The 27,728-nt window shown below is 43.8% G+C and overlaps 17 protein-coding genes across 17 annotated transcripts; 10 read left to right on the top strand and 7 right to left on the bottom strand.

Annotated features, from left to right (window-relative positions):
- Positions 1-706: 706 nt before the first annotated feature.
- Positions 707-1,310, bottom strand: KL928_004951 (uncharacterized protein; the record flags this gene model as incomplete). Its single annotated transcript, XM_043205706.1, has 2 exons — positions 707-1,174; positions 1,269-1,310. 2 exons carry the CDS (start codon positions 1,308-1,310, stop codon positions 707-709), a joined length of 510 nt encoding a protein of 169 aa, XP_043057946.1.
- A 188-nt stretch (positions 1,311-1,498) lies between these two features.
- On the bottom strand, positions 1,499-2,977 carry KL928_004950 (uncharacterized protein; the record flags this gene model as incomplete). Its single annotated transcript, XM_043205705.1, has 1 exon — positions 1,499-2,977. One exon carries the CDS (start codon positions 2,975-2,977, stop codon positions 1,499-1,501), a length of 1,479 nt encoding a protein of 492 aa, XP_043057945.1.
- A 678-nt stretch (positions 2,978-3,655) lies between these two features.
- On the top strand, positions 3,656-5,005 carry KL928_004949 (uncharacterized protein; the record flags this gene model as incomplete). Its single annotated transcript, XM_043205703.1, has 1 exon — positions 3,656-5,005. One exon carries the CDS (start codon positions 3,656-3,658, stop codon positions 5,003-5,005), a length of 1,350 nt encoding a protein of 449 aa, XP_043057944.1.
- A 169-nt stretch (positions 5,006-5,174) lies between these two features.
- KL928_004948 (uncharacterized protein) lies at positions 5,175-6,797 on the top strand (the record flags this gene model as incomplete). The annotated part of the gene is made up of 1 exon (XM_043205702.1): positions 5,175-6,797. The coding sequence occupies one exon, from the start codon at positions 5,175-5,177 to the stop codon at positions 6,795-6,797; it is 1,623 nt and encodes a 540-aa protein (XP_043057943.1).
- Positions 6,798-6,839: 42 nt separating this feature from the next.
- On the bottom strand, positions 6,840-8,447 carry KL928_004947 (uncharacterized protein; the record flags this gene model as incomplete). Its single annotated transcript, XM_043205701.1, has 1 exon — positions 6,840-8,447. One exon carries the CDS (start codon positions 8,445-8,447, stop codon positions 6,840-6,842), a length of 1,608 nt encoding a protein of 535 aa, XP_043057942.1.
- A 663-nt stretch (positions 8,448-9,110) lies between these two features.
- KL928_004946 (uncharacterized protein) lies at positions 9,111-10,187 on the top strand (the record flags this gene model as incomplete). The annotated part of the gene is made up of 1 exon (XM_043205700.1): positions 9,111-10,187. One exon carries the CDS (start codon positions 9,111-9,113, stop codon positions 10,185-10,187), a length of 1,077 nt encoding a protein of 358 aa, XP_043057941.1.
- Positions 10,188-10,228: 41 nt separating this feature from the next.
- On the bottom strand, positions 10,229-10,594 carry KL928_004945 (uncharacterized protein; the record flags this gene model as incomplete). Its single annotated transcript, XM_043205699.1, has 1 exon — positions 10,229-10,594. The coding sequence occupies one exon, from the start codon at positions 10,592-10,594 to the stop codon at positions 10,229-10,231; it is 366 nt and encodes a 121-aa protein (XP_043057940.1).
- An 822-nt stretch (positions 10,595-11,416) lies between these two features.
- Positions 11,417-13,648, top strand: KL928_004944 (uncharacterized protein; the record flags this gene model as incomplete). The annotated part of the gene is made up of 1 exon (XM_043205698.1): positions 11,417-13,648. One exon carries the CDS (start codon positions 11,417-11,419, stop codon positions 13,646-13,648), a length of 2,232 nt encoding a protein of 743 aa, XP_043057939.1.
- A 193-nt stretch (positions 13,649-13,841) lies between these two features.
- KL928_004943 (uncharacterized protein) lies at positions 13,842-14,612 on the top strand (the record flags this gene model as incomplete). The annotated part of the gene is made up of 1 exon (XM_043205697.1): positions 13,842-14,612. One exon carries the CDS (start codon positions 13,842-13,844, stop codon positions 14,610-14,612), a length of 771 nt encoding a protein of 256 aa, XP_043057938.1.
- A 109-nt stretch (positions 14,613-14,721) lies between these two features.
- Positions 14,722-15,491, top strand: KL928_004942 (uncharacterized protein; the record flags this gene model as incomplete). Its single annotated transcript, XM_043205696.1, has 2 exons — positions 14,722-15,369; positions 15,462-15,491. 2 exons carry the CDS (start codon positions 14,722-14,724, stop codon positions 15,489-15,491), a joined length of 678 nt encoding a protein of 225 aa, XP_043057937.1.
- Positions 15,492-15,570: 79 nt separating this feature from the next.
- On the bottom strand, positions 15,571-16,371 carry KL928_004941 (uncharacterized protein; the record flags this gene model as incomplete). The annotated part of the gene is made up of 1 exon (XM_043205695.1): positions 15,571-16,371. The coding sequence occupies one exon, from the start codon at positions 16,369-16,371 to the stop codon at positions 15,571-15,573; it is 801 nt and encodes a 266-aa protein (XP_043057936.1).
- Positions 16,372-16,926: 555 nt separating this feature from the next.
- Positions 16,927-17,646, bottom strand: KL928_004940 (uncharacterized protein; the record flags this gene model as incomplete). Its single annotated transcript, XM_043205694.1, has 1 exon — positions 16,927-17,646. The coding sequence occupies one exon, from the start codon at positions 17,644-17,646 to the stop codon at positions 16,927-16,929; it is 720 nt and encodes a 239-aa protein (XP_043057935.1).
- Positions 17,647-18,333: 687 nt separating this feature from the next.
- KL928_004939 (uncharacterized protein) lies at positions 18,334-21,222 on the top strand (the record flags this gene model as incomplete). Its single annotated transcript, XM_043205692.1, has 1 exon — positions 18,334-21,222. The coding sequence occupies one exon, from the start codon at positions 18,334-18,336 to the stop codon at positions 21,220-21,222; it is 2,889 nt and encodes a 962-aa protein (XP_043057934.1).
- A 312-nt stretch (positions 21,223-21,534) lies between these two features.
- Positions 21,535-22,436, top strand: KL928_004938 (uncharacterized protein; the record flags this gene model as incomplete). The annotated part of the gene is made up of 2 exons (XM_043205691.1): positions 21,535-21,718; positions 21,793-22,436. 2 exons carry the CDS (start codon positions 21,535-21,537, stop codon positions 22,434-22,436), a joined length of 828 nt encoding a protein of 275 aa, XP_043057933.1.
- A 131-nt stretch (positions 22,437-22,567) lies between these two features.
- On the bottom strand, positions 22,568-23,747 carry KL928_004937 (uncharacterized protein; the record flags this gene model as incomplete). The annotated part of the gene is made up of 2 exons (XM_043205690.1): positions 22,568-23,350; positions 23,712-23,747. The coding sequence occupies 2 exons, from the start codon at positions 23,745-23,747 to the stop codon at positions 22,568-22,570; spliced, it is 819 nt and encodes a 272-aa protein (XP_043057932.1).
- A 29-nt stretch (positions 23,748-23,776) lies between these two features.
- On the top strand, positions 23,777-25,834 carry KL928_004936 (uncharacterized protein; the record flags this gene model as incomplete). Its single annotated transcript, XM_043205689.1, has 1 exon — positions 23,777-25,834. One exon carries the CDS (start codon positions 23,777-23,779, stop codon positions 25,832-25,834), a length of 2,058 nt encoding a protein of 685 aa, XP_043057931.1.
- Positions 25,835-25,957: 123 nt separating this feature from the next.
- On the top strand, positions 25,958-27,697 carry KL928_004935 (uncharacterized protein; the record flags this gene model as incomplete). The annotated part of the gene is made up of 1 exon (XM_043205688.1): positions 25,958-27,697. The coding sequence occupies one exon, from the start codon at positions 25,958-25,960 to the stop codon at positions 27,695-27,697; it is 1,740 nt and encodes a 579-aa protein (XP_043057930.1).
- Positions 27,698-27,728: the final 31 nt, after the last annotated feature.

The following is a 27,728-nucleotide window of genomic DNA, read 5'->3' as shown; positions in this document are numbered from 1 at the left end:
GTTCTACGGGCACCGTAGAGAATTGTATATCTTTTGTATATCTTTCAAGATTTTGTGTAAGAAAGACTAAAACATAATAGGCTTGTTAATACCTGAAAAATTTTGTGTGAAACGTACACTATTATGCTGCCACGCTGATCACCTATGATCTTGGATTAGCTGCTAAAACGAGGTATGATCCCCTGATTATTGAATTTGAAAGGTTACTGATGGTTTATGTGAAAGTGGAAATCCTCTTTTGAGGGCTGTTGCAAAACAATCCTTTTTTGGCAAAAAGCTCGCAATCTTCTGCCCTAAGCTCTTGAAAAGCGCCTTAATAGTGTAGTTACATGGCAATGATATGAATACTACAGAATAACAAGCTTCAAAGGGATTTCTACTCAACACAATATGGAACCCCTAATTCTCTTTCACATTGGTTACAACTTCACTTGACCTTCTTGCCGATTATTTTAAATAATCAAATACATTGTAACAACAGTAGACGGATGATCTTTTTGGCTTGCTCGCACAGATATTTTGCAGCCTAGCTCAAATCATTTTATTTTCTTCGACATTAAGCTAATCAATCAGTATTATATTTAAACATTATCTATTCAGAGACTTCGATTGCTAGCAATTGGTGGCATAGTAAACAGAAGTTCAACTGGATGCCTCAAAAATAAGCAAATTATACTTATAGTCAAAGAAATAGGGTAGATGTTTATCAGTTTGGCTTCTTTAGCCACCATATCTTCAACTTTTTGTATGATTTATGACTGTTTTTAAACAATTGTTTCTCATAGCTATCGAGATTATTCATAAACTCTAGATTACTGCCTCTGAAGTGGTCATTCAATTTGAAGCTCAAATCGTTTAGTTCACATGCTCTGTCGACCAGTGCTTTGCTTATAAGCTCCACCAATTCCGCGTCTCCGAACATGTTCGACCATTTGGTAACAATGCGATAGTAGAACATGTATGGATTTAGGTTGAGCCTCAAAGCATCAGACTTTATGAAGTTGAGGAAGACGGGGGAAAAGAACTCGGGTTCCAAGAGTTTCAAAAATGTAGTTTCTCTATCTTCGTCGTTTTCCTCGTAATCAGAGGAGTTGGATATAGAGCATATGGCTAGGATCTCAGCCAGCCATATGGGCAGTTCAAGTCTGACATTCTCTTTTATTGGAGACCCAGGCTCACCATTCAGATAGCCCAGTCCTGGGATTGTAATTGAGAACTTACATGGTAATTTCTTCAACGTTAGTCCACAACACGAAAATCGCACTTACCTGACTGTCTGCCAGTATATCATCTATATCATAGTAGCTCATAAAAGAGTGGTTTCTATTCCTTGCATTCAATACCTATATCTGTCGCCGCTGTAATGGTAATAAACGTAATATATCATGAGTTATTTAGAAACGCGTCTCGAAAAATTGTACATATCTTACACAGCCAGCTATTAATTATGCATCTGTATGTGTATGCTAGGAAATTTTATTATTCAAATGCTCAAACTCTAGTAAGCAGCAGTTCTGCAATCCTTTATGATATTTTCCATCCATTCGTTTTCATCAACCTCATTAAAGTCAGTTACTGGATCGCGTATTACCATGCTGTTCAATACATCAAATATTCGCTTGTCAACGTTGTTCAAATTCTCATAAGAGAGAGATTCTTCAAATTCAAAGTTGAATTTATGAGCTAGTTGCTTCAATAAGATATCTTTTCGTTGATGATTATTGATTGAAGATTGAAAGTGACGAATGTAGACAAAGGTCAAAATGTGCGGCGTCCAATCTTTCTCCAAAGTATTGTCGGTCAAAAGGGACTGCATCATTATTCTCAAGGCAGGTGAACTTTTGAGTTTGTAAATCTCTGCAAATGAATTAAGAATCTGGATCATAGTTCTCAATCTTTTGCACTCGCGAGCATGTTTCATGAATATAGTCATGGTGGAGCTTTTTGGATTGATCCCTCGAAGTTTGTGTTCTTGAATCATAAAGTTCCATGCACCTTCGAAGTCATTTTCAGTTTGAAGAAATTTATAAATGATGCTATTCATGCAATTGACATCAAGTCTCCCGTCAGTGCTATGATAATAATTTAATATCTCAGATAGAGAGCGACCCCTGTTCAGCATGTCAACAATATGTATGTCTTGAAATTGACTTGCAGCTCGGTGCAGTCCATGAGAAAGAATTAGTTGTTTCAGCTCTTGCTTGGCAGGCACTTCCGTAGGCATGAGGCTCAACGATATGTAGTATGTGCACAGATCAGCCTTGACGTCCAGTGACTTCATTCGCATCAAGATAGCTTCCCAAATCGCTAGTCGCTCACGTACAATGCTTGTGTCTTTCAGATAATGTTTTCCCAAAAGATTGAATGTCATTGCATTGGGCTTTTTGTTATCCTTTTCCATGCGGCGAAATATTCTTTTAATCATGATCTCATCATTCTTGTCCAAGAAAAAGTCGATAAGCTTATTGCAATACTTTAGTGAGTGCATGAAACCAAGTTTGTCGTTTGCAAAAAGTTTTCGTAAAATAGTCGCAGCTTTGTGAGAATTGTTTAGATATTTGAATGTTGTAAGTTTATGAACGAACTCCCGAAGTTCTTTTTCTGTCCGCGGTTTTGGAGGAAAGTTGGGAAATCCGCTTTCAATCCAAATAATTCTAAAGACTCTATGGAATGAACTTTTCCTGTACGAAAGTTTTGAAAAATCGTTAGTAAGATCCATAAGCAAACCAAATATTCGCTGCGATGTATAGCAAATGAGTTCGAAATCTTTCCCCTGATGTCGGAGGTCACTTTGCAGTTCACGAGGGCAGTTTGGTATCGCTCTATTGTTGTCCACTTGATTCGAGTATAATCTGTTCTTCGACAAGTGGACGATGCCGATCGATGATATCATGCCAGCTTCTCCCCTAATTCCAAATGACGGTCGCACAAACCAGTATGCCCGGGCTAAATTTTTCGCAACTAAGAACTGTATCATATTATGACCATCTTTTGTTATTGTGATCCTGTTGCTGTGAGAGTGAAATCTTTATGTTAAGAAAGGATTTTAATATTGAAATATGTTTTAATTTTGTATGATTTTAGGATCTGGACGTGTAGTATTCAAGAGCGCTGGAAATTTTGTTAGACAATTTTCAGAAAATTTTTAAAGTTTGAAATCCAGGTCGATATTAGTTGCTTTCATCTCGTCGCCTCTTAATCTACGCATTCTTGAATAATGAGCAGAGAAGGATTTGTCCCCCCTACAGCAGCGAATTTGGGAAACGCGGCTTCTGGAATCCAAAGTTTGAAAGATTACGGAGTGAAATACATTTGTGCACAATGTGCGGTCAACTTTTCTCTCTCTCCAAAAGAACCAGTTAGATGCAAGGAATGTGGTCACAGAGTTCTTTACAAAGCTAGAACCAAACGTATGGTTCAATTTGAGGCTAGATAATTAAGTTCTCAGTGATTTTACAAGGCCGTATAAGAGAGCGAGAATTGTATAATAGTAAATGGTGCTTACGGTTTCCAGCTGTGATCAGAACAATCAGTAGCGCACTCACTTGATTATATCAAGCATATGGCAACGCGTACTTCTTGAGCTGTCTGAATTCTTCTGTGCATCTGAGGGACAAATAAATTATATAATAAAATTCTGATGGAGTAGTTATAAATGATCCAACATTTTGCGAGGCAAGCTTTATGTGTATATCGTAAGCCAGCGCTCAAGGAACGGACATTCGTACGTATAACGTCTCGCCATGCGAGCTTTTCAAGTGAAACCAATATCAGCGTACGTGCATTGCTTGAGAGCAATCTCCGCCCCACCAAAAGCTCAGAGGTTTTTGAATCTACGGAAGGAGTACGCGCGCGAGAAGCTCTAATAGTCAAGATACTTCTCAGTTCGCATTCAAGCAGAACATGCGATGAATTGCAAGAGTGGAAAGAACTTCAAAGTCGATTTGAAGCTGGTATCAAAGGACAATTTCCGACTTCAAGCTCTGGCGGGGCTCGACATTCAGAGATTTATAAGTCGAGTTTCTTGTCAAAAATAAATACGAGCGGGAACCATAGTTCACTTGGTGTGAGAGGTATATCAGGGCGAAACAAGACAGAGTGGACATTGGACCCTCAAACGACGATATCAGATGTAATCTTAGATTCCGCAGAGAGAAACAAAGTTTACGAATTGTTCAAGCATGCTTGCCAAGGACAAGGGTTTATCGACGAAAGTGTAAGGAGCCATATTTTCAATCTCTTCACGTATGGCGAACTCTCTCGGCTAGAAAATGCTAATCATTTATTCATTACTGATTTGCTCCTTTTCCTTGTCAAAATACTCCACGAGTATTCCATCAAGTCCACATATGCAACTTTTATGATTGTGCTCCATAAGCTGAGGTCCTCAAGTGCACGTAGACGTTTGATCGGCCACATTCAAAAGCAAAGAAGTGATTTGGAATTGGATTTAATAGGGCAGACATCATTAGCTAAAGAGGATCTACTCGGTAGAAAAATTAAACATCAGCATTTACTCGAGAAAGCCAACAGATTTGACGAGGAGAGCTCCAGATTCATTCTGGCATTTTTGTTGGATATCAGTCCGAAATTGGCGGTGGGATTTTTCAACAACAGGTATGTTATTGGTCCAGAGCCTTACAAACTCAATAGCTCGATCGTTGAAGTCTTTGTGGATTTTTGGGTTCCAAGAAAGAGATACAAGGAACTCTTTAAGGTTTTCTTTTTCATCGAACGAAATCTAGGACTTAGCATGAACTATTTTCTATTGCATACACTTTCGGGGATGATAATGGAATGGTCTTCTTTTCCGGGCCAGTTAATCACCGAGCCTATATTACTCTATTATCACTATCTTCGGAATAAACGAGGGTTCAAAATCCCCAAAGCGCTTGTTGCCAGGGTTAACGAGAGATTGAAGCCGGAGGGAGGGTACGATAAGAATCGCGCTTCAAACCTTATCAGGAGTGTTGCTAAATCGAATTCTAATCGTTTGACTATATAGTCGGGACGATCGTCGCATGCAAATAAAAATACCTTATTCAAGTATAACCATCAAGGTATAATGCAATAATCTATATACATTAATTACATCGCCGACGCTTGAAAATCATAAGTCTGTTAGCAGTGTATGAATCGAGGAGTCAGTTTTTCTATATTTTGCTACTCTGAACATGTCACCTTGTGCTGTGAAAGATTTTCAGGATCGATATGACGAGCTGCAGTGCTACCTGTACTCGGAAGCAGAGCCTATGAACGAGCTTTTGAAATGCTGCTATGATCCTTCTCATCTCCTGAACCAGGAAAACTGTCACGATGATGAAGATGATGACCAATCGGATTGCTGCTTTGATTATTGCTGCTTTGATAATTGCGTGGATGTTCCTGATCACGAAAAGCCAATCCACGAATCATTATCGAATGCTACATCGCCGGACAGACAGGTTAAGCTCGAGACTTTTCACTCCGATTCTGGGTATTTTAGCCGGGATGTGCGATTCAATTTTTCAAACAATAACTTGCCTGGCAATAACGAAGATAAGCTGGGGACTATTGATTTACTTGCGAACATGTTCCCCTGTACTGCTAGCCCGCCCAAAATAAGCCCACAAGTTAAAATAAATGATTTGAGGCAAGAGAATAAACACTTTTCACAGTCACATCATCATCACATGCACTTTGAGGACCAGTACAATGGGAATGTGGTTCGACATGATATTATTATCCCATCGAACATTCATACTCATTTGCATAGCCACAGCCACCACAACTGCCCTGACCTAGAACAGGACCAACATGGTCCTTTGACTCACCAGCATCATCACCACCATCATCGGCAGCCAAGTCAAGCACATTCTGGTATCAAGGAAGAAGAAAATCATGAGCCTTTGCGCAAAAGAGTGAAGCTGAACGACGATGAGCCCTCAAATTTTATATCATGCAAATGGAATGGCTGCAACAATGAACTGGAGAGCTCGTCTTTTAATCAGCATATACTGGACTCTCATATCAACATCAAATCAGACACTTTCGACTGCGAATGGAATGAGTGCCTTTTTTCAACAGACAACCTTGATGATCTTCTGCTGCATGCTGGATTACATTTAGACCAGTCGCCAGTGCCCATTGAAACTTCGACAGACAGCTCGGCTAGCTTGAGACATGCGTCTAACAAGCCCGGTAGACATGCGGAACATACATGCCTCTGGGTTTCGGAGGATGGCTTGACCTGCAATCAACAATTTATGACGACGACAGACCTAACGAACCATGTTATAGAAGTTCACGTTCAATCTAAGAAATCTGAATACACATGTCGTTGGAAAGACTGCACTAGAGAACTGAAACCATTTACGCAACGTCAAAAAATCATCAGACACTTGAATACCCATACGAAACATAAACCATTTGTATGCCATTACTGTATGAAGAGCTTTTCTTTGGAGTTGATGCTCGAGCAGCATTTGAGGACCCATACCGGAGAAACCCCGTTTAAATGCAATGTTTGCGGTAAAGAGTTCAAGACGTCGTCATCTTTCACTATACATCAGAGAATACATACGGGTGAAAAACCCTTGGAGTGTCAGATCTGCCGTAAAAAGTTTAGGGAGTCATCAAATCTCAACAAACACATGAAGACACATACAAGGAAATTCAAGTGTGAATGCTGTATGAGAAGTTTTGACGACGAAGCAAAGTTCAAAAAGCATCAGAGATTATGTCAAGAAATCGGACGTCCAAATCTAGAATGCAGCTGCCGTGTGGACCAAGAGGTTGTTGTAAAAGTAGGGCAATGATTATTAGCTCCATGTATATGCATATTATAAATCTAGCACACTTTATCGTTTGACACTTCCCACAACTCCTATATTGAGGAATAAACTCAAAATCAACGCTAAGCCCGAAAAGGCAATCCCCACGTAATAACAATATTTCATTCCGTCGAATAATTCTTCAAGGTGGTCAGCCTGGTTGGCGCGACCATAGTATGGGTCTCTAGAAGCCAAAATAGTGGTGGATATTCCTAGTCCGACAGAAGAACTCAATTGGATCACAGTGTTAAATGTACCGGCTGCTTGACTTTGTAGTTTGCGCTCAACTGACGAAAGAGAGCAACGGTTTGCAACATTGTACACAAGATCCACACCCAAGACTGTGACACAAAATGACCAAAAAGGACCCAGGAAGTAATTTCTATGAATGGTGTTGGTAGCCCAAATAATGCTAGAAACAATAAAACCTCCACATCCTATTGTAACCAAATATTTTCCTGGAATGATATGCATCGTAAAGCCAGCAAACAAGCTGACCAATGAGCCGGCTATTGGCTGTGGGAGGAAACAGCAAGCTGTGATAATCACTGAGTAATTTCGTATCTGTTCGAAGTATAGAACAGCGTTATAGTTGAAGATACCAAAGAACAACATCCAGCTCAAACTTGCAATGCAAATGCACAGAACAAAATTCCTACTTTTGAACATCTTCATTGGAATAAGTGGGTTTCTCGGGACATATGTCTCGTAGAAACCGAACCCTATCACGAGGGCAAGCCCAACAATCAAAAGGGCAATGATATAGGGAGTTCGCCATCTTCTTTCTGTCGCATCCACCTGTGTCAATGAGAAACAAATCAAAGTAAATCCTGACAAAGACATTAGAGCACCTAGGTAATCCAGATCTTTGAAGATCCTTCTGGCGTGCTTCCAATCGATTATCTTGTCATTAGGCAAGAACAAGAGCACCCCCATACTAGTTATACAGTATAGGATTGCCAGAAAATAATGAACCGAGCGCCAATTTAAAATGGAAACACAAACTCCTGCGATGAAGTATCCTGATGCTCCTCCTATGGGTGCCCCAATACTGAAACAACTCATCACCAAATTTTTTCGCCGTGAATCCTTGTAGGTCGCACCGAGAAATCCTGCAGCTGCTGGAGTTCCACAAGCGACTGCTGCACCTTGCAATGCTCTGAAGACACAAAGCAGGATAAAGTTATTCATAAAGCCTCCTATCAACGCAAAAATCGCAAACGAAGTGTATCCGAATAGTAACGCTTTTTTGCGGCCGAATGCATCTGCGATGTTTCCCATCAAAAGTAAGCAGCTACCATTCGCCAACATGACCCCGGAGACACACCATGTCAACTGTCCTCCTGAAATATTGAAGTGTTCAGAGGTCGCGGTTAAGCTGGTCTGGTAAGCGGCTGAAGACATAGACGCCGCGCAAGGGGCAAACGTCAAGCACACACAACTGATGATTTCATGGATGGCAGATTTGAAGATGGGAGGGCGCTGTTCGGGATCGCTGTAATCGGCAGTGGCCTTCGAATCAGTCTGTTGCACAAGTGATTTTTCTTGTTTTATGCTTTCTAGATCTTGGGGAGGTCCCTCGTTTTCTACTGCATCTGAGGCAACGCTTTCAATGTCAGTCTCCTCTCTATCCATACTGTAGCTAAAAGTAGCAAAGTACCAAAGGCAAGCCTGTTCCAAATAAGTCGTAGCAGCAAGTTGCAAAACTGGGTTTCAAGATGTGCTAAGCTTCGGCATATCAACCTACGTCTAGAAAGCGCACGTACTTTTTTTTGGATAAAAGACCGAGAAAAAGAAAAAGAATACGACTGAAAAGATGGATAAAACCCCCTTATTAACTAAATCTGACTGTTAGACAATCAGGTTAAACTCAATCTAATGCATCGCAAGCCGTCACGGGCTCACCTAGTCATAATCCCTTACGACGACTAAGTCTACTTCAACAGTGAAAATGTGTATGACAGAAGTAAAATTGATGAAGGTGTAAAGCTAACTACTATTTCCGTATTTCAAGGTCACCCCTTCACTACCCTTACGACTTAATCGAAAGAGATTGTAATAGTTTAAAAGTTTCGTGATTTTCTTGGGTGAAAAAGAGAACAAACAACACAGATTGTCATGTTTTACTCTGCTTTATGTCGATTCAAATACGACTACTCTGGACGATTACTCGATCAGGTACTATAAAATCTTCATATCTTGGCAAAATAGCTAGTGAGTTAAGCTACATATTAAAATATATAAATATATAATATACCCACAAAAAAAAATAAAATACGCAGTTACTGATCTTGATAGATGAAAGAGCTTTTATTTCGACATGCAGTGAGATCAGTGACAAGCTCGCCTACTAACAGGGGTCTAGATCCCAATAAAATTCGATCGTTGCTTGCTAACTCTAACAATCATCTACAGAAACCACATAGACCAGTATCTGAGAAATCAAAAACTAGGACACCTTCGCCGCCTATAGATGGTCCACAACTGAACAAGCACTTCGCGTACAAAAGTGATATCTCAGTCCCGGTGCTGACAAGCATGGATCGAGGAAATGTATCCAGAATTATGAACGACTCAGAAATTAGGCTTGATTGGAGCATATATGACCTAAACAAATTGCCAGGCGAAGATAAAAGAGCAGCTGCCGAAGCGGGTTACGAAAAACCTCATATAGATCACGAAAATAAGGGCGAGCTTTTGCCTGAAGTTATACTTTTGGGGAGATGTAATGTTGGAAAGTCATCTTTGGTGAATGCTCTATTGAGCAACAATAGACAATCTGCAACAACATACGCCAGGGTTAAACAAAGCGCAGGCTACACGCCATGCTTGAACTTTTACAATGTGGGAGGCTTGTTCAGACTTGTGGATACTCCAGGGTATGGTGTGAAGGGAAAACCATGGCAAGGAGAGCTCACAATGCAGTATCTTGCTGAAAGGAGAGAACTCAAAAATTGTTTCTTGATTCTGAATGGTGACCTTGGGATCAACAAATATGACGAGTTGATATTAGAAGCATTGGTTCAAATGGGAGTCCAGTTTGACATTATATTCAGCAAAATTGACAAGATCAAAAATGGTTTGAGGATTCAACATTTTGAAGAACTGATTTCTACAAGTATACTCGAGGACCTCATAATGAAACCACGTATGTACTTTGTGAACTCGATTGAAAGTGATTTAAAGCAACGCACAGGAATAAATGAGGTCAGGTATGGGATTCTGGAATCGTGTGGCTATAACGATCTACAGACTCTAAAGCCGCGCAGAAGGAGAAAGAACGTCAACGAAACGACAGAGAAAATAAAGGAGAAGAACGCAAGAAAGAGCCTGAAAGGACATTTGAAATCTAATTTGCAACGTAACATTCATTAAAATCATACATCGACGCATCATCTAATCTATAGCTATCGCCATCACTCTTCGAAATAGCTGTCAACGGAAGAACCCAAATAAAGTCTGAGCTGCTTTTTCGTACAAGGGAGAATCTTGCATTTTACCAATTGTTTACCGCTCTTTTCGTAAGCCTGAAATCTATGGCATCCTCCAAACGCAAAAAACTTTCTTTTACCGTTTTCAGAAACTGTAAGAACATCAATGGGAGGCAGCTCGCCTGGAGTGATGTCTTCAATATTGCAGGTAGGGGAAGCCGCTGGCTGTCCATTTAGTGTTGAAACCATCGTATCGATCTTTGAGTAATCGAGGACCGGAGGAATCGGTCTGATTATTTGATCTAAAGGCAAGTATTCTATTTTTTGAATTGAGCTGCTTTGAACAGACATTTTGATATTAGATTAGTTTAACAAGCCTGATCTGCCTCATATATATTGAGTTTTTAGCGATCGAGACATCAGCTCAATAATTATTAATCTTGACGATCAATTTAGCACCGCCATATTTTACTAAATAAATTGCTTATTCTAGACTCACATTTATTTAGAATGAAAGTATCACTTTCCAGGTTCCTCCGCTACAAGCTACTAGCGCAATAGCGATTGAAAAACTGTCCCGTGATTTAGATGCTCACAAGTTGAAACATATCTCAATAAGCGTATGGGTAAATTGAGTTTACGCTTTGAGCTTCAAAACAAGAGCATACTAGCTTTTGGTGACAGAAGTTAAAATTTATCGCAAACCACCCCTTTACTAATGATAAAAAGGATCTCATGGTGTAGAGAAGTGTCAAAAACTACTTTTTTTTTTTTTGGTACAAAATTCAGTCAGTATAAACTAATGATGCGGTCGATCGACGTAGATAGACTTTATGTAATCGTTTTCGGTATTTCTTGTTTGTTTACTTTTTATTTTATTATCAATTGGATGGGAAACAGTTCAGCCTTGTCTAAACATCTGCAGAACACTCTTTGATATATCTTACAACAGCATGGATGGAGGAGATGATGCCGATTATAGGGCGTTGCCACTTGAGGAACGGTTGCAACACAAGGTAAGTTATAAAAAGTTCACCACGCGTTTCTAATATTAAGGTTTGGAAAGTCCGTTTGGAAGCCTACGAAGAGGTTAACACCAGCTTTCAAAATTCCAGCAGCGAGGACGATGAGTGCTTTGGCCGATTTCTTAAAAGCCCTGATCTTCTCAAAAAAATGGTAGTGGATAGTAATGTTGTCGCGCAAGAAGCAGGAATTAATGCTATTTGTTCTTTTCTGGAGTTTGGAGGGTCTAATGCGTGTACCAAGACTCGAAGCCAAGTTATTAGTGCAATTGCAGAAAAAGGGCTGGCATCCACCAGAGCTGGTACCAAACAAAAATCTATCAGTGCGCTTTTATGGTATATTGAACTGGATGCTCCTGACCCTGTTATCGAGTCTTTGCTACCAGCGTTGTCGGCAAAATTACCAAAGCTTGTGGCTGGTGTAGTTGCTGCTTTAAACGAGATCTACAGTACCTTCGGTTGCAAAGTTTGTTCTCCGAAACTTGTTCTTGATGTGATCCCCCAATTGTTTGCTCACGCCGATAAAAATGTTCGGGCTGAAACAACAAATTTATCAGTAACCTTGAGATCTTATATGGGCAAGGTGTTTGACACCATTATCTTCGAGAAGTTGAAGCCAATTCAGCAGAAGGATTTGGCAAAAGCGTTTGACAAGATTGAGGGTACACCGACACCAAAACGTTTCCTGAGATCGCACCAAGCTCAGATAGCTGAATCTAAAACAGGCTCAGAGGATATCTCAATGACTGATGCACAAGAAAATTCCGGTGACCAACTGGACGCTTTTGACCTGATTGATCCTGTTGATGTTCTTTCCAAGATACCAAGTGATTTCAAATCAAGAGTCGAGTCTCCTAAATGGAAAGATAGGGTTGAAGTCTTGGAAGAAGTTTTGAATGAATTTAGGCATCCCAAGTTAAAAAACGATGACTACATGGATTTGATAAGGATTTTGAGCAAATGTCTCAAAGATGCCAACATACAGGTAGTAACCTTGGCCTCTAAAGTAATTGAGAGATTGGGAAGCGGAATACAACAGGATTTCCATCGTTATGTTATGATTTTAATCTCACCCCTGCTTGAGAGAACAAAAGAGAAAAAGCAGTCGGTGTTAGATGCCATTTCAGCCGCGCTGGATGTGTGCTTCAAATTCTCGACTTTGAATGAACTTCTCGAGCCGACACTCCAGTATATGTGTCACAAAACCCCTCAAATTAAGATCGAAAGCTCCAAGTTTCTGATTAGATGTCTCAAGCAAACGGACACCATACCTAAAAAGCAAGAACTTGATTCAATCATGCAGATTTCTTTACGACTGATGTCAGATTCACTGGCCCCGGTAAGAGATCTTGCTTGTGAAATTACGGCGACCCTTATGAAGATCGTTGGTGAACGACAACTCAGGCCATATTTGGAGGGAATAGATTCTAGGAAAACAAAGAAGATTGACGAATACTTAAGCTCCTGTGAAGTGAAAGCAGTTGGAACAAAACAAAATCCCGAAGGCGCCTCTCTTCAGAGAGCTGCGGTTCCAGCTATTTCACATAGAAGTGGCTTGCTTGATTCTGCAATGCCTGCAGGGCAGGGCCGTTCAGTAACTCCGAATTCAAGCAAAGTTTCCGAGCCTTCTTTGACAGCCAGGAAGTTGGCAAGTACGTCAACCACTATACCATCCAAGCGCGGACCTTCTTCCCCTCTAAAATCATCAGCAGCTACCGGCAAGATGAATCTGACTTCAAGAACACTCAAGCCCGCCAGTTCGCAATCGCTGAGTCGAGCTCAATACACAACACCCTCACTCAACTCGTCGGAGAGAGAGCTCCTTGACTCGTTGAAGGCAGAAAAGTTAGAGTGGGTTCAAAGAAGAAAGGAGTTTCAGAGTCAGTTGGACACAAAGACAGAGGAAATTGCTTGCTTGAATAAAAAACTAGATGACCAACAGGTGAGACTGACGGAAGCCACTATGGCTGTCAAATCAAAAGATATTCAACTTTCTCGACTTCAAAGCGATCTCAATCAAAGTGAATCAAAGATAAGAGAACTGCAATACCAATTGCAGCAGGCATTATCGGAGAAGGTCACGGTAAAGGAAGAACCAGATGATAACTTTAAAAACTCTCTCCAACAACGGGAGAAACTAGACTCAAGATCGGATTTGAACAGAAGGATTTCCGACCTGAGTATCCACAATGGCTTGGAAAAAGAAAACTACTTTGGATCCAACGCTGGAGGAACCACTAGTACGAGAAGTAAATTCAGCTCAGGTCTATACGATGTCGACTCGAACGATGACAGCTGGAGGAAAGCCGCTGAAGTTACCAACCAGCTGAAGGCAAGAATTGAGATGATGAAATCCAAGTCTAGAACGTTCAATCAATTATAAAGGTACGCTTTGTGAATTATGTTTTTATGTCGTGATATAATTTTCTTTTGCCCCTATTTTTGATGTCGCTAATTTTCAAAGCGAGTTCGCCGAAAATCGAAGGAATTATCAATTTCTTGAGACTTGAAAATAGAATTAATTTATTGACTCGCTATTTCGGATAGTAATCGGGACCCGCAGTTCTCCTTTGTCAATGTCGTCTAAAATCAGAATTTTACTGCCTGTCAAACGGGTGATTGATGCCGCACTTAAACCTAGAATCAATAAAGCACAAACAGGAGTTGAAGCTGCTGGAGTAAAATTCAGCATCAACCCTTTTGATGACATCGCTGTTGAGGAGGCCATTAAGATCAAAAACGCCCACAAAGACAGAGTCGAATCCATCCATGCTGTCTCTATTGGTCCAAATAAAGCACAAGATATCTTAAGAGTTGCTTTAGCAAAAGGAGCCGACACGTCGACACTGGTGGACGTGAAAGACCAAGAAGTCGAACCGCTTCAAGTTTCCAAGATTCTTAAAAAGCTGCAAGAAAAGTACAACTCTAACCTGATCATTCTTGGTAAACAAGCCATCGACGACGATTCCAATCAAACAGGGCAAATGCTTGCCGGACTTTTGAACTGGCCTCAAGCAACTAATGCCTCCAAGGTCAAACTGAACGCAGATAACACTGTGGAAGTTGAGAGAGAAATTGATGGAGGTGTGGAAGTCGTGAAGGCTTCCTTGCCAATGATCATCACAACAGATCTGAGACTTAATGAGCCAAAATTCGTTACCCTTCCAAAGATGATGAAGGCCAAGAAAAAACCACTGGAGATTTTGAAGGTTGATGACCTGGGTATCACTCTTGAGAACAGATTGGAGACTGTTAAGCTTGAAGACCCTCCAGTGAGGCAAGGCGGTGCTAAGGTTGGCTCTGTTGACGAGCTGATCTCCAAACTAAAGGAGCTGAAGGCTATCTGAATCAGCATCCCCGAATAGAGGCCAGACCTCAACGAAAATCATCATATAATTAGTAGAATTTCATGTTAAAGTTCCCCACATAAATAAAATTGATTTCAAATATTCTTTGATGTCTGTTTTAGTCCGTTCGTTAGGATTTCTGGAACCAATTATAAGAGGTTGGGACTATAGCAAGCCCTTATTCATTGGCTTAGAGGGCCCTCAAGGTTCGGGCAAAACGTATGTTTCCACGAAGTTGGTGAAAGAGTTGTCAGTTAAATTTCCAGCACTCAACATAGTACGATGTTCAATGGACGACTTCTATCTCACATTTGAGGAGCAGAAGAAGGTCAGTGAGCAGAACATAGGGAACATATTATTGCAAGGGCGTGGACTACCAGGATCTCATGATCTCAAGTTACTATTTGAATGTTTTGCGCAGATCGAGAACGGCAGCGATCATGTTATAATTCCATTTTATGACAAATCATTGCACAAGGGTAAAGGAGATCGTGCCCTTGAGAAAGAATGGACCCATTTACGGGGTCGCAAGGTTGATGTGGTCCTTCTTGAAGGTTGGTTTGCTGGATATCGTGCGTACAATAATGAGACAGTATTGAAACGCAAATGGGAGGAAGTCAGGAAACAGCACGAACCAAAATTTGACTCTATCAAGCTTGAGCACATCTTGAAACTCGACCACGATTTGAGCCTTTACGAACAGATTTGGGCAAGGTTTGACTGCTTTTTGTACATAACAACTTCTGACCTGGCCAATGTGTACATCTGGAGGCACGAACAGGAGCAATCATTGATAGAATCTAAGGGAACAGGCATGACGGACGAAGAGGTGGAACAATTTGTGGATAGGTACATGCCAGCGTACTATCTGTATTATGAAAGACTTCCCGAAATGGAGAGAATAGTAAAATTCAGCGCTCGCCTTGACATTGATATCCATCGAAACTTAACAAGCTAATCATTCGAGCTGACTGAAATGTATGGAGCTTTTGGCAGAGCGTGTTCGGGAATAGGGTGCAACAGAGGATTGTTTTTTGCTAGCGGGACCGTCTTGGTGTGTACCGATGGATTTTGAAGAGGATCTGCTTGCATTCTTTGGGCCTTGCGGCAGAGATCTGTCATCAAGGGGTGGATTCTCGCTCCATGCGTTTTTATTCAGCATCTCAATGAACCTTTTGTTGAACTTGTCCTGTCTTTCCATCATTCTGAAAATTTGAACCTGATTGTCAAGTATCAATCTGGTGTCGGATTTGATATCATCATTGGTACTCTCATCAAGAGACTCTTCCCTGTATCCAAAGAGCTTCAGACGAGTATCCATTTCTTTCATGATGTTTTTGGACTGCGTCGCAAGAGCCTGAAATTGTTTTATGCTTCTTTTGATGTCCTCTGACATTGAACGTAGATCCTTAATCAATTTCTTGGAGGTTTCCCTAAGGTCGGCACTTTCTAGCTCTAACTTATTAGCCCACAAAACCAGTTCCTTCTGGTCCTTTACGCAGTCACTGGATTCTGATACAAGTCTAGAGTTGTCTCCAGGAACATGGTCTTCATCCTCTTCTGATTCTTCAGTTGCCGATTGATCGCCGGAAGTAATATTATTTTTATAAAGTTGCAACGATTTTGCTAATCCCACTTTGGAGCTTTGTGATCGTAATTGTGTGCTTGGAATATCAGTCAACTGGGTATTGTTTTCCAACGAGTATGATAGTTTACTTCTGAGTGATGAAGTACCGTCCGAAAATGAGCTTTTGTCCATTGAACGCTTTCAGAAATTGCTATAGAATCCTTCAATCTGAGTGAGCCCTTTTTCCAATTTAGTTTTTAGGTAATTACATAATCAGTAGAAGATACATACTAGGAAAATAAAATTATAGTGTATTTTATCAAGCAGGTTGATCTTGCGGGTCAATTGCTCTATCAATCGAGATGTCTGCTCTAAAATCTTTTCTGGAAGGTGAGTTGGCAGATGCGTAATCAAATCTAACAAATATAGAGAAAGTCAAAGTGGTAACTTCAGACGGAAGACTGTTCATTGGAGTCCTAGAAGGATTTGATCAGTCCTCAAATATTGTTCTTTCAAAAAGTTGTGAGCGGATTTTCTCTCCCACTGAACCGACCAAGGACTTAGAGCTTGGGTCCTATCTCATACGAGGGGAGCAGATTGTTATCGTTGGGATGTTGGACGATGAAGAAGAATCGCAGACGGATTACAACAAAATACATGGCTTTCAACTCAAAGACACGAAAAATGCGCTTAGATAGCATACTTGTACATTAGAATAGAATAAATGATACGAACAAAAGAATATGTTTATTTTTCCTTCACCGTTGGAATTCCAAATTGTTTCATTTTGATGGCAAGTTCCATCAAATAGTCTAATGCCTCATTGTAAACCTTGGCTTTCCATATGTTTTCTCCCCAGACAAAGATTCCATGCCTTCTAACCAATATGGCAGTCGTACCGGGATGTTCTTTGATGCATTGCTGGAGACTCTCAGATAAATCCTCCTCTCTTTCTGTATTTTCCAGGATTGGGATAACTAATCTATCCGAATACCAAAGGTTACCGGCCTCTGTGACCTTCGGAAGAGCTTTGATCTGCTCAATGCACGAGATCTCAAAATACTTGTCAAATAGTAATGTGACCATAACGGCATTTTGAGAGTGGGTGTGTATACATGCTCCAGAGTCTCTGATATTGTAGATATCCAAAAATAGTGGCGTGCAAGCAGAGGCCTTATACTTGGCAGGCTTTCTAAGATACTCCTTTGATTCTAGATCCATCACAAACATGTCTGAGGGAACCATTCTCTCTTTGTGAACGCCACTAGGGGCGATATATGCTCTGTTAGCGTCTCTTATAGAAACTCCTCCGCCAGTACCAGTGCACCATCCATTATTGTAAAATAGACGACAGAGCTCGCAGATCATGTTTGCGGGATGTGTAGGATCTTTGGAAGCAATGAGATGGTTGTTATCGACACCCACGTCGATTCCGAAGTCGATCTCATGGCAGCTGCAGCACGGCATGGCGACTAATAAGTTGGAAAAAAATGTGGCACGGATAGATCAAATGTGTTCAAGATTTGGAAAAAAAAACGTCACAGACAGGATTCGAACCTGCGCGTGCAAAGCACACCGCCTTAGCAGGGCGGCTCCTTAACCACTCGGACACTGGGACGACAGTTGGAGGAGAGTGATCCTCTGCAAATCAATGCGATAATCATGGTTACAGGTTGGTTTATTGTACTTCATGACGGACGGCGAGAAACCAGGGAAAGAGAACCTGGCCGCTGAGATTCTACATGCGCTTGTGCCGGCCAAGGCCTATTGTCGAAAATTGTAGCAGCAACGACGAACTTTTAGAAAATCTATTTTTAGGCATCCCATGATGATCTGGGCCACATAGACAAAGAGCCCAGCCTGGAAGTAGTCATGTATGCGTCATGTGCGCTCTATAGTTCTCGGGGAACAGGGTCCTATCCGGCAATGACCATGGGCCAGCCACCAGCACGCTTGGGGCTGAGTCGCGTCGATCGACGCCACGACTGCGCCCTGTTTGCGTCGGAGCTCCAAATAAAGCATAATTTCATCACACGCGTTTTAGTGTAGTTTGAAACTGGAGCTATTGTTGAAGGCTGTGTATGATTGATAAATATACCCGTTTTCCACACTTGCCGAACTCACACACTCCTCTAATTCCAATTTAATTTTGCCATGAGCCATCCATACAGCAGCCGAGCACAGATACGTGCCAATCTTTTGAACGATAATCCGTACTCGTTCGAGCAGCAGCCGCGTGCGCAGCCGCGATATCAACAGCCAAGGCCTGTCCAGCAGCCTCCAAGACAGTATGTTCAGCAACAGCCGTATGTGCAACAGCCAGCGACGTTTGTTGCGCATCCCCTGCAGCAGAACCCGTACGATGCACCACAGCAGCCAGTTCAGCCAATTCAGCCCGCTCAGCATAATCAACCTATTCAGCCTCTTTACCATGCTCAGCCGGTCCAATACCCGCGTCCGCAGCAGCAAAGTGGCTCAAAACCCTATATTCAGGGCCCCAGACCACAGCCAGCTAATTACCGTGAACAGTACGGGTATACTCAGAATCCTCCTCGTCCTTACAACCACAACCATCACCAGTCTCTTCCATACCCGCCAGAGCACGAACTTCAGCGGCCACAGCCGCAATTGAGATCCACTTCATACAATGACGACTATGCAAACGAGCATTATGGTTCTGCAGAGCCTGAGCTTCGAGCTAACGAGTACCCAAAATCTGCGCCGACCGAGCCTTTGAGACTGACATCGCGGCCAGCCGCTTCACGTTCTCCTGAGGCACAGGTGCCGCCGCCTTCCAAGCCGAATGCCCAATCAGTGGATAACGAAAGAATCAACCAGCTCGAGGACAAAATAATGCAGCTGGAAAAAATGCTAGCTCTTCAGGACCTCGCGTCGAAAAACGACTCGCTTACGTCTGTTTCCAGCGACTCCAGCAGTATCAAGGCCAAGGATGAATTCAATTTCACGGCGCCGAGCATGGGGGCCAGTAGAATAAGTCTGCCGACCTCAGAGAAATCTGTTAAGTACGCGTCCCAGAACTCGCAAACGACGGACTTGGCGGGCGCTCCTCCTTTGCCGCCCCCGCCGCCCGCAGAACAAAGATCCATTGCCAACAGTCCGGTGGCAAACGTTTTTCTTTCGTCTGGACTCGACGATAGAAGCGGAACCAGGGACAGTGCTACGTCTTTGACCTCTGGCGAAAAAGAACTCGTCAAAGAGTTTCTGGACTCGCCGGGGAAATTGTCCAACGACGCTGAAGATGATCTTCCTCCTTCATACGAGGAACTGGAGAAGTCTGGAACTCTGACGTACTCGCAGTCGATCTACCGTACTGGGTTCGAAAAAGCAGGAATCCACATGGATCACATGGAAACTCCAGCAGTCAAGCGTCATGCTCAGAAGCAACCGCAAACGGGCCATTCGTCGCCAACCCTGAAGTACAAGCGGAAATTGCCTCCTCCTGCGTCGGAGTCGGTCGAGAAGATGCTGGAAGGACAGAAAGAAAATATTTTGAGTCCACCTACGTTGCCAGAACCACCAAAACGGCTGATTAGCGAGTCAAGCGTGAGTTCGAGCGTATACAGCGAGAAGACACCGGTAACTGGCGACTTGCCGGACCCCAATGAAAGAGTTCCTCCTCTTCCAGATCCCGACACTGAAGGGTCTGAATTCCTGGAGAAAACCATCAGATACATCAAGCCGAGCTCGTTCAAAAGACATTCAAATGGGGTCATCGAGCCAATACTACCGTCCAAGTCCACCGACTCCCTGGATAGTCTCATCAACGGTTTTGGAATAATCAGAGAAAAAGCATTCAAGGACTACAAGAGCTTCACGCCGTCTATCCAATTCGAGTGGGCCATTACCCTTCTTGAGGCCATTGCTCGTTCAGATTTAATCTCAAAAATGGCCATCGACGGTAGGGTGAGGAAGTCACCTATTCCGTTTAAGTCGCTGGCTCCCCAAAGAGAACAATTCCTGAACACAGCGGTGAAGGTGCTGGAAAAAATCATCCAGATATCGCCAAACTCTACTAGAGCCCGTCTCTACCTTGGTGACATTTATTCCGGAGGTATCCATCCAGGTGTGCTGCCCAGAAACGAGGCCAAAGGGTACAAGCTATTCTACGACGCTGCTACGAAACAGGATGACCCGGTGGCTTGCTACAGAGTGGCTTGTTGTTTGGAGTCGGGAGTTGGCTGCGCCAAGAATGTGGAACAGAGCTGTCGATTCTTTGAAAAAGGAGCCCAGCTTGGGGATCCGTCGTCAATGTGCCAACTTGGAATGCTATATTTTGCTGGAGTGAACGGCTTCCCGTTGGACATCAGCAAATCGGTTTACTGGCACGAGATGGCGTACAGGGCGCTCAAAAATCCCGACATCATGGGCTCTGATCCTCTGGTATCGGCAAGATCGTTCAGCGATTCGCGTGGTGCTCTTTATACGCTGGCCAAACTGCACCAGACAGATCTCAACATTCTTTGTCTTGATAAGGATACGCCAAAGACGAAAGCTTCAGTGAGCCAAATGATGAAAGCAGGGATCTTCAGAAACTCATCCAAGACGCTCAACTATTATTTGGAAGCCGCCAAGCTGGAACATCGCGAGTCGCAAGCGTCTCTTGGGTTCTACTATGCCCAAGGATTTTTCCCTACGGCTCATTTCAAATCTGACAAGGAGTCTATGGGCGGCACTCCTGCTGCCAAAGACGCCAGACGGTCTATCTACTGGTTCTCAAAGGCTGCGGCCGATAATCATCCATACTCTGCTCTAGGACTGGCCAAATGGTACGGGTCTGGGGCCCCCGGAGTGCTCAAGAAAGACGACCAGCAGGCGTTTTTGTGGGGCCGCAAGGCTGCCGACGAGGGCCAGCTGGCAGAGGCCGAGTTCATGGTCGGTTTGTGCTTTGAGCAAGGTTTTGGTGTGCAAAAGAATATCCAATCTGCCATTTCGTACTACAAGCGAAGTGGCGCGAAGGGCTACAAACGCGCGCTGAACAAGCTCAAACAGTTCAAAGAGCAAAGTATGGAGGTGCAGTACTGACACGATCACGACTATATACACTTTATGACCTAATAAGCTATTCCCTTTTATGATCTAATTTAATAACAGCTATCCCTGCTTTTTGCAACCAGAAATAGTGTGGCTGCCAAAGTGTGTGCGGGTCACGAAGCTACAATTTTTTCTCTGCGGTGATTTATTTGTTCAATTTGCTTTATTATCAAAGATTGATCTAAAGGGAAACCGTTTCAAAAGAGAGCTTCCAATTAAATTAATTAGTTTGGTGCAGAGCTATACTATTCGATACAATTGCGCATAACAAACAAACAACCTAGTTATCATCATCTATCCGAAATGTCTGAAGCTAAAACCTGTTGTGGCGGTGCCTGTGTGAGCAAGTCTGGCTATGATTTGCTGACTTGGAAAGACCCATCGGTCTCCGGCAAAGTGTTTGGATCGTTAGTGGGATCCCTGCTTTTGCTAAAATCGGTCAATCTGCTCAGTATTGTCTTCTATATTTCCGCTTTTGTTCTGGCAGGTAAGTGGGATGCTGGCTAGTTTGGAAATCTCCAAACAAAGTCACACGATCAATAATACTAACTCAACTTTTAGTTTCTGCACTGGGCGAGTATGCCGGTAAGCTGGCCACAGGACAAGGTTTTGTCACCAGATTCAGGCCAGAATACAAGAACGTGATTGGCCAGTACGCTGAGGAATATGCCAGCCATGCAGCCAACCTCATCAAGAATGCCGAGCTCAAACTGCAGGAGATCGTCTATTCGAAAGACATTGACTCCACCCTGAAGGTGGCCGGTGTTGCCTACATCCTTTACAAGCTGACCTCCTGGTTCACCCTCTGGACTCTGCTCTTCACGGCTACTCTGACCGCATTCTCTGTTCCTCCTGTCTACTTGAAGAACCAAAGACAGATCGACGATGCTATCGTCACCTACACAAAGGTTGCCAAGGACAAGCTGGCCGAGTTGCTTCAATTGATCAAGGAGAAGACTGGTCCAGCTTTGGAGAACGCCGAGAAGAAGTTGGGCCCGGTCGGCAGCTTTATCAGATCCAAGGTTCCGGTCAGAACCGCTGGCTCTACTGTTGGGGACATTCCAGCTGCAAACAGCACGGCCTCGACAGCCCAATCTGCTCCGTCCGTTCCTTCTGCTGCTCCTTCCGCCTCCACCGAGACCGGTGACGACGCCATCACCAACCCATTGGCCGACGTGAAGAAACAGGCAGAGGCTGCTTTGTAAGAGAAATGAGCCAGCTGTCTACAGTTATTTGCAAATTGTCTATGCACTCGTTGAGGATTTGCTTTTGTAATTGAATCACCTCTCATTAAAAATGTCAATTTTTTAATTATCATACTTTTACTTGATACACCTCACATGATAGTACAGCAGCCCCCAGAACCATTCTTTTTGTGCTTCGACTCACCACCAGTGCCAGCACCGGAGACATGAGAAGAGTCATTAGCTCCGGTTGCCTTGACGGTGGACCCATTGGCTCCAGTTCCCGTGCCTGTGGCAGGGTTTTCCAAAGTCGTCGAGCGAGCCTCTTTCTTGCCTTTTCTATTACCTATGGTATGTTTCTGTCTCTCCTTGGCTTCCTCCGCAGGGTCGGGAAATGTGGTGCCAACCAGGCCAGCGTGCTTGTAGCCGTTATTTATGATAATTTTGACCAGATTATGGAATGCTTCTGTCACATTCAAACCCGTCTTGGCCGAGGTCTCAATGTAAGCACAGCCCATCCTCGAGGCAAGCGTGACTGCCTCGTCCTTGGACACCTGTCTCTCGTCCACGAGGTCGGATTTGTTTCCTACCAGAATCAAGGGAGGAAAAGCGACCTGCTCGCCCTTGACTCTCATTATTTGGTTGTAGAACGAGCTGATTTCCTCGAAAGTCTTGCGGTCCGTCAAACTAAACACCAAAAGAAACCCCTCGCCCGTTTTCATGTACAAGTCTCTCATGGAAGAGTACTCTTCCTGCCCTGCGGTGTCCAGGATATCCAGAGAAGAAGGCACGCCGTTGATCTCGCAGTAGTGTCTGTAGGAGTCCTCAATGGTAGGGTCGTATTCGTTTGCAAACTCCGATTGCGTCAACCTTATCGTCAATGCAGACTTTCCCACCACCGGTGGGCCGACCACAACAAGCCTGTATTCTTTGGACTGGATCGTTAGTGACGAAAATGGCAAAACGCTAGCCCCTTATACTTACTGCTGGTGTCATTTACTTGATGATGCTTTGCGAGGACAAAATAGCAAAACAGTTTGGCACTCGAATATTCTGCTTGGCAGTAATAATCAGCCTTTTTTTTCCAGGGATCGAGGAGGACCAAAATGGAATATGTATAAAGTAGCCTGCTGACTTCTGAATGGCGCCAAAAGACCTTGCTAGCCACTGCTCAGATCTTATTTATGCTAATTGATAGGCTATTTTAGCTCGCTTCGATCCTTGCTCTCGGCTTCCTGTATTCTTGCTTCCAGCTTCTATGGGCCCGTGAGCTGCATGGAAATTTGTTTTCTGCACGCTGCCCACATCTTTGCACCGATCTAGCTTCAACATAATTATTTGCGTCTTGTTTGTCCTTCGTTATGCTGAAATCGTTTCTCAACCAGAATTTCACCTCGATTGACGATCTGGCGTCTGTTGATCAGGTTATAAAACACATAGAGGATGGCAGGCTACGGTTGAAAGAGCAGACAAACCCCGAAGGCGGGCAAAGCAGATGGGCCCTAGCCGGGTCACTGATCCAACAACTTGAATCTATTGTTGACCAAGACGACATCGCGGCTATTGACGTTCTTATTCAGAAATACGGGAAAATCGAGCTGTTGACGAGTGCCAAACAAGAATTGAGCAAAAAGCTAGTTCTAAAAAATATAAAGACGCTCTACGATAGGTATCTTGATCTCACCGATAAATTGAACGACTTTGAGCTTTTGGAGCTACCAAAGCTGGAAGTGGACGACGCAATTGGCCGTCTGGAGAAACTGCGCATGGAAGTGAAAGCTTACGAGGAGACAGAGACTGACGGTCCGAGCGTGGCCGCAAGTCACACCGAGTATATCGATCTTCTCCGCGCAAAGTTTCAGTCTGTTGTTGGAGGCGAGTTGAGAGAAAGGCTGGCATCTGAGTTTGAGGCTCTCATACGCGACTGGGATAACGAACAGAAGACAAAGACAAACGACATTGCTTCCATGAGGAAGACTTTTGGACAGCTTGCTCGCTTGCAGTCCATCTGCAATTTGAGAGACCAGACGGACGCTTTCTGGGCACTCGATTGTTTGGCTTCCAACTTCAAGGTGAAGTTTGTGTACCATTTTGAAGGCTCGAGTGAAACCAATAGGCTTAACAAGCCGGAATATGCCCTGAATTACCTACAAGCTTATTTGAAGAGGAGTGTACCAGCGGTGGAGAAACTTTTCGGTAGCACGTTCAGACGATATTTCCCCAACAAGAGCATAAAGAAGAACTTTATCATCTCCCTGCTTAAGCCAGTGAAGGAAAAGTTTGATCGGGAAATGGGCGCAGTCAGTAAGCATGAAGGTCTACTCAGTCACTTGATTTTGGAGTTACAAAAATTCGACCAGAACCTGAGTAAAACATACAACTTCACGCCTGCAGAACCAGAATATACGCGTTTGCTGACCTCATCCCTCATTCTATCAAATGAAGATGTGTTCAATCTGTGGCTCAACAACGAGAAGAACTTTGTGAATCACAGATACGAGGAGATTATCAGCAAAAAGGACGCGTTTACAATTGATAAGGATTTCGTGGAGAACGGCAAGACGAAGCCTACTAGGTCGGCAATCAATCTGAAAAGCTTGCTGGAGGGCATTAGCAATAACTATGCGATGCTACCGACGAAGTTCCAGGTGAAGTTTTTGAGCGAAGTGCAGCTGAGATTGCTGAATCTCTACTTTGCCAATTTGAAGCAAGGATTCAACGCTTTGGACACCATAATCCACGGCAAAATCAACGACGAAGTGTCTGTTCTGGAGCGCATCTGCAGAATCTGGTGCTCGTCCAAGTACATCATCGAGACAATGGCCACTTGGGGAGAATCAATTGTTTTTCTTGAGCTGTGGAGCTCAATCAATGGCAACTCTCGACTCGAAACAACGTTTTTTGACTCTGTTATCAAGGGGTACAACAAGGAACTGATGATGCAGCTTCCGCGCAAGATCCACGCCTACTTCGAGCGGGAGCTGAACAAGACGATGAAGTCGTACTTCATAAGCCACAGTTCGTGGGCCACGATGTCCGAGAACGAGCCAGGGCCTTCTCGCGAGCTCGATGTGGCTCTTGCTGCCCTAAAGAACGACTTGACATATCTGCGCACAGTGGTGTCCTACAGCGATTTTCTCAAGATCCAGCTTATTCTCTCGGACGCAATAACGAGCTACTTTGAGAGAAACGTCATCTATTGCAACAAGTTCAGTGTGGGTGGTGCTTTGCAGCTGGAAGCAGACTACAACGAGTTCTACCAATCACTTGGACTGCTACGCGACAATGCGCATTTTGGCAAAACTCAGGAGATCATCTCCGTCCTCAAGTGCAACAGCGTATCTGAAGCCTATTCGTTGCCCTTCAGCTGGCTCAAGCAGTACCAGGTCAATGAGCTAGTGTCGCGCAAAAACCTATAATTAATTGCATTATACACTACTAAATAATTTCGCAGATCGAAACACAGGCCTAATCAAAGAATTTATTTTAGTTTTTGACGAGCTTTTAGTAGCCGTATCTAGTTGTTGTCAAAGAAAGTCCCAATGGCACTGCTAGGGCTTGAACTTGACCGCTCACCAGTACGGAGAGAGGACACTCCGCCAACCTCGTCGGCAACTTCCCCTCCAGAAACGGCTGGGGAAATCGTTAAGCAGACGGCAGTTGTCAGTGGCTGCGGACAGGAATTGTGTTCTAAGGCTGCCGTCAAAAGAAAGACAGGTGTGTCTCGCGTGAGAGAAAAGAGCACTGAAAGCTATGCGAACTACTATAAGGGGAACACTCTTCAGCAATTGCTAAATGCTACGGAGTACTTTGTTGGGGGTATTGGCGACCGCAGACGAAGGAGGGAGTTGGGGAAGAAGGAAGCGCCAGAAGAGCCATCCCCGCGCAAACGCAAACAGACCGCTAAGTCAGTAACAAGCGCAAAAAAGACATCCGATAAAAAGTGCACCGAGCGAGAAAAGCAGGGTGAGCCCAAACAGCAGATCAAAAGCGAGGAGCAAAACGTGGAGCGGAGCGCAGAGGAGACGGTTTGTAGTCCCTGGTTTCTGAACCACGAGACGTCCAACAACGTGAATATCACGTGGAGCTTCTTTGACCCAGAAGCAAGTAACAAGCCCAAAGACCTCGAGCTCACCAGCGCCTACACGTTGGTGAATGATCGGCTGGACCGATACGTGACCAAAAATCCTCAGCTCTCGCCCCGGGAAGTGCATCTTTTGTATCCGCTTTTTGACTATGAAGAAAAATATCTGCTCGCAGAATGCAAGCTCAACGCGTGGTTCAACCCCATTGCAGATATTGCTCGAGTGATGGAATTGACCGCCACGGTGTACATGCCGGAAAAGGCCAGGAAAAAAGTGATAGATCTCGATAACCCCGCAAATTGTCTAATCAAGCGGTGGGACGATGCTGTGAACCGGCACGACGGCGGCCAGCTAGTCCGACTTGTTGAGGAGTATAACTCGCTGGTGACGAAGCTCAGGAAAAACGGCCAGATGATCCAGCACATACGACAGCGCAAAACGTTCCCGCAACTGCTTGTGCACGAGATCATGAACCAGTGCTACTTGCGAGGAGTTCTTCCCGACTACAGAAAGCTCAGGAGTTACAAGGCGTTTTCCAACTACGTGTACGGCGAATTGATGCCGTCGTTTCTGAGCAGAGCGTTCAACCAGTGCAAATTGTCGCACACCAAGGTTTTCATTGATTTGGGCTCCGGAGTCGGTAACTGCACCATCCAGGCGGCATTGGAGTACGGATGCGAGAGCTACGGCGTCGAGATCATGGACCATGCGTCGTGGTTGTGCAAGCTTCAGACCGAGGAGTTTGAGAAAAGATGCGCCATCTGGGGCGTGAAGCACGGGGCAATGAAGTTCTTCCTGGGTGAGTCGTTTGTGGACAATGCGCCCGTTCAGCAGGTTATCGACCGCAGCGACGTGATTTTGGTGAATAACTATCTTTTCGACTCGGAGCTGTCAAAGAAGGTGATTGATCTGTTTTCGAACCTCAAAACAGGCACGCGAATCATCAGTCTCAAGCCGATTGTGCCTCCAGGGTACACGATATCGTGGGGCCATCCGGAGTCGATTTTGAGCCGGATGAAGTGCACTCGATACACGTACGGGGAGAACGACGTGAGTTGGACTTCGAAAGGCGGATTCTACTACATCACGGAGGTTCTGCCGCACATCAATGAGGAGTATCTCACGGCGCTGCCTGCGAGGTCACAGCGGACGCGCGGGAACAAGTTAGCGCTGAACGCGTTCACCAACAACGTTTAGAAGTGTAATATAAAAGTTAATTTTATTTTTT

This window comes from Ogataea angusta (assembly GCF_019207475.1).
Source record: "Ogataea angusta isolate 61-244 chromosome Unknown 61-244_NODE_11_length_350522_cov_89.849751, whole genome shotgun sequence".
Classification (NCBI taxonomy): Eukaryota; Fungi; Ascomycota; class Pichiomycetes; order Pichiales; family Pichiaceae; genus Ogataea; species Ogataea angusta.
The sequence above is the reverse complement of the archived record's forward strand: the minus strand, read 5'-3'. Positions and strand labels throughout refer to the sequence as shown.